The 9,389-nt window shown below is 33.2% G+C and overlaps 2 protein-coding genes across 2 annotated transcripts; one reads left to right on the forward strand and one right to left on the reverse strand.

Moving 5' to 3' along the window:
• Positions 1–260: 260 nt before the first annotated feature.
• Positions 261–2,962, reverse strand: LOC145159474 (S-adenosyl-L-methionine-dependent methyltransferases superfamily protein). Its single transcript, XM_079078470.1, has 4 exons — positions 2,609–2,962; positions 2,111–2,339; positions 1,742–1,891; positions 261–983 (listed from the first exon to the last, which is right to left on the reverse strand). The coding sequence occupies exons 1-4, from the start codon at positions 2,825–2,827 to the stop codon at positions 325–327; spliced, it is 1,257 nt and encodes a 418-aa protein (XP_078934596.1). The 5' UTR covers positions 2,828–2,962; the 3' UTR covers positions 261–324.
• Positions 2,963–5,878: 2,916 nt separating this feature from the next.
• LOC145157746 (uncharacterized) lies at positions 5,879–7,593 on the forward strand. Its single transcript, XM_079076741.1, has 7 exons — positions 5,879–5,989; positions 6,310–6,436; positions 6,521–6,614; positions 6,711–6,838; positions 6,919–7,003; positions 7,147–7,228; positions 7,333–7,593. Exons 1-7 carry the CDS (start codon positions 5,879–5,881, stop codon positions 7,591–7,593), a joined length of 888 nt encoding a protein of 295 aa, XP_078932867.1.
• The last annotated feature ends 1,796 nt before the right edge of the window (positions 7,594–9,389 follow it).

Consider the following 9,389-nt stretch of genomic DNA (forward strand, 5'->3'; position numbering starts at 1 on the left):
GGTTTGGATCCCAATTCCCAAAAGGGGTTGGTTTATATAAGATTATTACGTGTGCACATACTTTCAATGCATAAATTAACACAAAGAGAAACATGTTAAATAATTTCATAATTACTCATACAATATTTTCATTTCACATATTAACACTTTAAAACTTCTGAAAAAGTACAAGGGAACCTTAGCTAAACTTTATCAAATTTTCGAAGAATATCCTATTATCTAACCCCTAAGAATTCAAATCTCATTAGACACAAACAATATAACCAACACATGTCATGTCAGGGTTGCTGGAAGAATAACTTGTTATATAACCAGAAAAATGAATTATTCAACAAATATTAAACCTCTCTTCACATATTGTAAACAAGAAAACGGCAAATCAAGAACATTCTCAACTACCAAAGATTTGGACACAAGACTATTCAAAACCACATCACGCGTACAATCCTTAAAACTCTTAGTAACCACAAGAGACGCATTACAAACCCACGGAACATGAACCGTAAACGCCACACCAACACCATCACCATCCACCACCATCTTCTTATACGCCTTACACACTTGAGACACATACTTACCCATCGGAATCACCGATTCCGATTCCGATACCTCCACCATATCGACATCGGAATGAAGATTCACCACACACGTCCCGTGCTTAGGGTGAAGCCGTTCCCCTAGGGTTTTGAGAAATACGGAATCCGGGTCCCACAATTTATGCGGGAATATGTCGTCGCCGTCGTAGGCGTCTATGAAGATTATGTCATAAATGTTGGTGGTGTTTGTGATGAAGTGTTCGGCGTCGGAATGGAATAGGAGTAGCCGCTCGTGAATTCCTTTCCAGAGTATTTCGTCTGTAAGAGATGGTTTTGAGTGTGTGCGGGCCCCGGATTGGTTCATGGTGGAGTAGGATGGAAAGCCCATTGCTTGGGTTGATGCGGAAATGACTACGGGGTCGATTTCTACTATGTGGATTGTGGCTCCTGGAAAAAAAATTATATATGGAATTGATATGTCGGAATGGAATTAGGGTTTCCTTTGTGTATTTTTGTTTGGTTTATAAATCTGTCAAAGAATTTCTCTTTATTAACTTTTTGTAAATTGTCGTTTGTAGAAGGCGTACAAGAAGGGCAAAATGGACATTTCACATGGGCTAAACGCTAAAAAAAGAAATGGCAGCCACTTAAAAGACGAAAAGGATTAAAGAAACTTTATAGGGACGAAAAATATTAAAAGATTCTTTGTGAGGACGATATCTGTAACGTTCAATAAACCAAGGGACAAAAAGTGTAACTTACCTCTAAACTACAGATATTTATATAAGTATTTAAATCAATTGTTCAAGAAACATTTCTAAAACTAGTTTAAAGCTAAAACATAATTATTCAGGAACACAGAAATTTCAAACAAATTAAATATAATTACTTAAAGTCTATCAAGACTAAAAAATGTTATTATTTTTGCAAATATGGAATTTTTTGTCTATAAACTTTTTTTGCAGATACAAGTTTTTACAAGATATAAAACTATTTCATACAGGGTAGTAATACAAAATTTCAAGATTTAGCCATTTAGGAAGATAGGAATTCAATCCCATAACTTAATGAATGGAAAGTTGAATTTCTAAATGCCAATCGAGTTCAATTCCATATTCATTTGCAACCAAACACCGGAATGGAATTGATTAGTAAGTCTGAAAGCAAAATGTATCAAGTGATATTTACATATCAAATAATCTAACCTGGAATTTTGTAAGCCAAGAATAATGGTAAGCTTCCACCACCATGACCAATGCATAAAATCTTCATACTATTCTTTCCATTTACAACACTTTCCAAATCATAATTACATGAGAGGGAAGCCAATCCAGCAGATACCATACTCTTTAGATCTGAAACAGATACATAAAGATTAAAGGAAAATTTACAAATATGACCATAGAAAGTTAGAATGTGTTATCAAACAAGTTTTTTTTTTTTTTTTTTTTTTTTTTATTCCACTGGAAAGAAAAAGAACCATTCCATTCCTTCCCCAACCCAATCATACCAAAAACTACCAAAGGAAAAAGATTCACATGAATTAAAGGTAGTTTTGATTTTGATGAACTTACATGGAACAGCTAAACAATGTGGCTCCTGCCTTAAGAAGATAGATCCAGGATCTTGTTGATTATAAGCAGCCATTACTTTAACTGTGCTTTGTCGAGTATCATCATTAAACCGAAGGGTACGCCATTGATGCCCAAGAATTTTGAAAGATGCTTTTTGTTCGCCTCTTGGATGCAACTCTGCATACCTTTGTGAAAGCCAAGTTTCAGTTTTGTGCCAGTGTCTTTCATACTGTATCAAATTAGAGCAAATGAAAGATTTGAGCAAAAGAATTAGACACCACTATAACACGTGACTACAGACATTTTAATGGGTGAATTGTTATTGTTATTAATCTCTATCTATATGTCCCAATGAATAACAGTAGCTCATTTTGGGGGAGGAGAGTAAGCATAACTCTAAGCAGGGGCAATATTCACTAATTGACTCATTTAACGGCTTCATAGCTATGATCAGATGTAATTTGGAACTTATAACATGAAAAAAGAGTGAGAATATACTGGTCTGGAAGAATGAGAAGCTACGACAGAAACGACACCGTTTCCCTTGTCGGAAACAGAGCGGAAGACAGTGTTTTCGTCGGAATCGCCGTTGCCCCACCATTCCGATGCATAAAACCAATCGCCTTCGTCTACAATACGACGCGGATTTGTGGTAATCAGCCTCCGAAGGTGGCTTGATGCTAAGGACAGTCTACTTCTTTTAAAAATCATCATCATGCATCCCACAACATTGGCTACAGTCTAGTAACCGGTGGAATTTGGGGCGAATGTTAAACCCTAAAACCCCGACGAAGGTGGCGATCCTTTGAAATCATGGCACGAGGGGTAGTTTAGTGTGGTTTCTGATTTTATTGGCACCCAAACATTTTAAGGTACATTTTCTATTGATTTTTTGTCCGGTTAAAACCTAAAGATTCAATATTCAATCCCATAAATTATGGAATCTAATGCATATACAACTAAATAAATTACCACCTAGAGTGGTTAGGAATCCATTTGAAATGAAATAATTACCACCTAGAATGGTTACATACAACAAAAAAATTTCATATATAACAATTTGTGTTTTAAAATATTATATTGTATACTAGGTTACAATCGGTGGGAACCACGAGTAAAAACATTATAAAACATTTATATAATTAATAAGAGTTAAGTTTGTTTAAAAAATTTTGTATTGATTATTTAAATTGGAGAACTGAATCGGGTATCTATTTCAAACATATCAAATTAAATTTAAATAGAGATTATATACCATAAAAATCGGATATTAAATACTGATTTATTTTGAGTTGGACATTATAGAAGGTGAAATCAAAAATGACAAAAACGATATTTAACATTGGATGGAATTAGTATTTTTGAAGGGACACGTAGCAAAACCATTAGTCCACGTGTCCCTTTAAAACAACTAAACAAAACCATTATCTAATATATATATATATATATATATATATATATATATATATATATATATATAATAAACAAAACCATTAGTCCACGTGTCCCTTTAAAACAACTAAATTCTGCCAAAGTTAAATACCAATTATACCCATGCTTTGTTTCACCGACAAAACAATAGAAACCATGCCCTATTTTGTTTCACTTCCCACTCAAACAATACAGTTGTACATTGTTAAATCAATTCATTACATACCCGATTAATAGCATGTTATTATGGTATCCGATTTCGTAAATAAGGTATGATATCAATTGCAATTAATTTTATTTATTAGGTCATTTTAATCATATTCTGCTCTATATATACTTCTAACATATGATATCAATTGTTCCTTTACAATATACGACGGTCCGCAGGAAAGAATACCAACAACTTCTACGCATGAAGATACTCCTTCTTTTGCATAATCTGTTTGGTACACTCTTCATTCTTGAATGTTGTTGTTTTTAATCCTGGATCAGTATAATTCTACATGAAAGAATACCAACAATTAAACACCGTCATCGTTAAATACATATTTGTAACTGTAAGAATTAGCTCTGCAATTTGCAAATTGCAGAGCATATTTATACATCAGTCACTTAGTGTTAAGATACATTTTGTTTATAGTACAACGAATACTATGTTGTTGTTTTCATTTGTATAGTGGAATTTTCTGTACAGGGTCATAATGGTAATTTTCTTTCCCATTAAGCGCTTAATGAACTATCTGAAGTATATATAAATGACTATTGTACCCTCTTTAATTCAAAATTTTTACAACATCTTACTTATAATATTATTCGAGTATTATAGTTTCATAAAGTAATGTTGTAATAGGATTGTAGTTCAACATACAGTAAATTACCCAATACATCCAAAATTGACTTATAACAACCTACTTTTATTTTTATTAGAGGTATATACTTAGAAACTGTAAGTTGATATAGGGACATAATGGTACTTTGATACATTTCATATGCAAGTTTATTTTTAACATATTATGCAATAAATTTTCCCTTTAATCGCAAATTTTCTCTACAGGGACATAATGGTAGTTTGTGTTTGTATGTGTGTTTCTTTTTTATTTTCTTTGTTTGAATGTTTGAATATACTTTATTACATTAATTGAGTTTGTTCTTATATTATTAGTACTCCGGGGACATAATGGTAATTTTCTCCGAACCATATTACAAAAAAAAATACTTTTACTATTAATATGATTTCAAAATTAAATTGTAATATTATATGTGATATTATAAATTGAAATTTTGTTATATAATTATTATTTACTTTTTAGAATAGAAGTTATTGATATTGTTTCTAATACTTTACCTTATCGTAGTGATTAGTTTATCATGTGATTTAAATATCATAATTATTATATGTTTAGGAATATATTTATGTAACATTTTTTTAAAATAAATTTGTTGATGTTAAAAAATAAAATTATGAAGAATTCATGTCATTTTTAGGATACAGTTATGATCGGATTTAGGTAATATAAACAAATTGCTTCAAGAACATAAATTTGATAAATATCAATAGGATTGTAATCCAACATACAGTAAATTACCCAATACATCCAAAATTGACTTATAACAACCTACTTTTATTTGTATTAGAGGTATACTTAGAAATTGTAAGTTGATACATATTATGCAATAAGTTTTCTGTAAGTTTATATATATTTGACTTCATGATTCGGTATATGGTTGAAATAGCAATGCAATTTGAAACTCTAAAAATACCTTTCAGATTTAAAATAATCATTTATTTGGATGGTATTATACATAGATGCAAGTTTATTTTTAACATATAGTTGACCCCAAAATAATTAAAATAATACTTATTCCATAATTGACAAATTTGCCCTTTAATCGCAAATTTTCTGTACAGGGACATAATGGTAATTTTCTGTACAGGGATATAATGGTAATTGACAAATTTGCCCTTTAATCGTAAGTTTTTGAACATACACTGATTATAGAGGGTGTTTGTATTTTATGTGTTTGAATCCTCGAATATGCTTTATTTTAATAGTCCAGGGACATAATGGTAATTTTCTGTACAGGGACATATAGTTTGTGTTTGTATGTGTGTTTCTGTTTTATTTTCTTTGTTTGAATGTTTGAATATACTTTATTGCATTAATTGAGTTTGTTCTTATATTATTAGTACTCTAGGGACATAATGGTAATTTTCTATGTGTTTATATTTTCTGTGTGTAATTTTCTTCCATTGTTTTTCTTATTATTGTATGTGTCTTTCTGTTATAGTGACAATGGAAGATAGAAACATCACTTTTAATTAAAGACTTGGACAATATGAAGGATGATTACACACTAAAAGTGTCTATCATCCGGCTATGGAGATCACTTTCAGATGTTAACCCCACTATTGTCAAATCAATTGAGATGATATTGATGGATGAGATGGTAAAATCTACTATTCCAATAACATTATTCAAAATCATTGTTTTGTTTATTTGCTCATTCCAATAACATTATTCAAAATCATTGATGGTTGAATAACCGATTCAATGTTGACCAATTTCTATTTATTAAAATACAACTTTTTAACATTATATAATATTCTTAAACTATGTGAATAGTGTACTAAAATCCGAGCAAGTGTCTTTCCAAGAGATTTTCAAAGGTTTGAATCGAAACTGAAAGAAGATCAAGATGTTTACATCTGATCCCCCACTATCGCTCCTAACAGATACAGTTTTAAAATAAGTGATGTAACCTCCAAGTTAAACTTGCATGGAAGAACAACTGTGAATGAGTGTCTACACTTTCAATCCAAAACAGCATACGGGTTTTCTTGTGTTTCGTTTGAAAGAATTATCTCTGCAACAACTACATCTAATGACCCAATTGGTAATTTTCCCCCTTCTTGATTGTATATTATATTTAATTCTTTAATTTTACATCATTTTGACATATTGTATTATCATTTTCTAGATGTTATTGGTGAAGTTGTTTCGTTAGGAAAGCTTGATTCCCGTGATGTCAGCAAATCTCGACATAGGCTACCTTTACAAATCAAAAACTTAGAGTAACCATAATTTTTATTATATTATATTCATTACTTTACACCTTGCATGTGTTATTTTAGTATTATATATTCATTTAACCATTATTATTTTTGCAGAGGTTTGCAGGTTAACGTGACATTGTTTGGAGATATTGCATACCAATTGATTTCTTATCTTGAAGCTCATAAACAAGTTGGTCGTGTGATTGTTCTTTTGCAGTTTGCAAAAATTAATGTCTATAACGGTATATTTTTAATACAAAGCAACCTTATTTTAGGCTTTTATATTACTCATTCTTTTGACTCTTTTATTTTGTTTCATCAGGACTACCTTCCGTTAACAGATATTTTGAACACACACGGATGTTCATAAATGCTGATCTTCCCGATATTGTTACCTTCACAGATAGGTAACAAACTATTTTAATAATTCATTGTTTTTTTGTTTCTTTTTAATAATTTTACTAATTTTATAATTAATCTCATAAATAAAAAACAACTTGGTTGGATTACGAGGACTTCAAAACCCTTCTTCTTCTTTGACTGTTGATAGCTCTCAATCATATTCTGAATATGATGACTTTTTGAATAATCACAATGTTAAAAATGTTGTCGATTTGCTAGAACCACAAGAGGTATGTGAATAATTTAGTCGTCTTAATGTGATTTTGTTTTCTATTTGACGGATATTATAAGTGTATTTATTTTCATGATCCTTTTATATTTTGTATTTTTTTAGGAAGGGAAATTCATCATTGTTGGGACCATTTATGGTATTCGACAAGATATTGATTGGTACTATGATGTGTGTACAAACTGTGGAAAGAAAGTTGATGCAAAGAATGTGTTCATCGGTCCAGACCGAATGACGACAACGAATCTTTTTAGTAAAACATGTGTTAAGTTGCATTCGCACGAAATATTTGTTAGGGAGATAGAGCATCCTGTCCTTCCTGTTAGTACGTTCTGTGTTGGTCGGTGTTATTATTACTGCAGATGATTCGCATTTCTACTACTAGTACTGATAGTAAGAGTGTTTTGTTAACTAGCGATGATACTTCATATTATGATCCCTAACATGTCTCTCTAAGACCGTTCGATGAAAATAAGTGTATTTATTCGATTTAACGAGAGTGTATTTTAACTGCTTTTTGAAAGACGGAAATCTTAGCAAACATACCACATACATTGCAAACATATGGTACTTAAACGTTCTTGTTTTTGAAACATTCCAAAAGTCCTAATAAGGTTCCTTGTTGCTCCTGCTGGTTCGGTTGTCACACTCCTCCTGCTCCTCCGTCATTCCTCTCAGTTGGACAATCTCTCTTGAAGTGTCCCGTTTCACCGCATAGGTGGCATACTGGACTTACACCGGTATTGGTGATTGAAGCGATGAGTTGGGCCTGAGTCCTGCAGAAGCGGGCAGTATGCCCATTCCTGTTGCAGTTTTTACAGTGCAATACCCGACAAACCCCTTTGTGATGGTAGTTACACTTGTTACACTTTGGAAGTGTTCCTATATATCGTCTGACCGGTGCTTGAGTGACAGACGTTGTGGCTAATGTCGAGGCATGTGTCGTGATTGCTGTTGTAATTGCAGGGGCAGCCACAGATTGTTGTCTTTTAATGCGTTTTTTAGATAGGTTGCGCTTCTTTTTGTCCCAAAACTCTCATTTTTTGATCTTAGGTTTGTGGCCTGAGGCGCCTTCGTTGGTAGACACCCGCTGGTGTTCTTGACTGTTACTGTGGTTAGTATTGCCGACACCGCCTTCGTCTCCGTTGGCGTTGTTAGCATTGAGTTGCGCCATGACGGCTGTCACGGCTGCCGTGACTGCAGCTTGAAAAGTGGCAGAGTCTATTTGCAGGATTTGTGCCTTGCTAGTTGGCTGGTTACCTCCTTGTGAAGACATAACTCTGTTGCATGGTGAGAAACGATTTCGTGAGTGGGTATGATCATCTCTAGTTATATCCTTACAATTTATATAAACATATATAAACTTCGCACTTTACTGAACTATTCTCGATGTTCCTGCTAAACATTCTTGTGACGGAGTTATGTTAATGGGTAGAAGCAGGTGTTGTACTAATGTTAAGTTTTACCCATCCTAGGATTATCTTTGCCCAAACACACTTAGCTGAGGAGTTCTGATGGGATCCGGTGCATTAGTGTTGGTATGATCGCACCCTATAGGTCCACGGAAAAAGGCACCTTTCAACCATGATGATTAAAAAGGCGAGATGGTAATGAGTCTTTAATAAGGGCTTATACGTCGTGAGTTATCCAACTAAGTTTATCTTAGTTCTAAGCGTATCGTGTTCCGATTTTTATGGTGTTCTGAAAACAATTCATAATGAGAGTTTATATATACTAGACTTATGGATTTTTTTTAGTAGTACTGTTCCCAATGAAATAATACTCATGCCCACTTCATTAGTATGATTCTAGTATATTTAGTTTTTAGAGAAGATTTTGTGCCTGATGCAGGACTACACCACATCATTGCAAGGAAAAGTTCGGACCGCAAATAAATCCCTCGACTAGTTTAATCACTAAATCGCAGGGTCAAGCTTACACATGGAGGAGAGTACCATCAACGCATACTAATAACCCAATCTATAAGGTCTTGTGAGTAGTATGAACTCTACTCATGACGATCCGTCCCTTGTGGTGCTTGAAACGAAGTCGATGCGTCCTGTAGTTCTGCCAACCTACGCTTGGCTGCGACCACTCTCTCTTCGAGTGTCGAGTGTCTATCATGATACTCCTTTGCCTTCGCCCGAGCGACGATAAGGTCC

This window comes from Lactuca virosa, chromosome 2 (genome assembly GCF_052849685.1).
Source record: "Lactuca virosa cultivar CGN04683 chromosome 2, Lactuca_virosa_CGN04683_v6, whole genome shotgun sequence".
Classification (NCBI taxonomy): domain Eukaryota; kingdom Viridiplantae; phylum Streptophyta; class Magnoliopsida; order Asterales; family Asteraceae; genus Lactuca; species Lactuca virosa.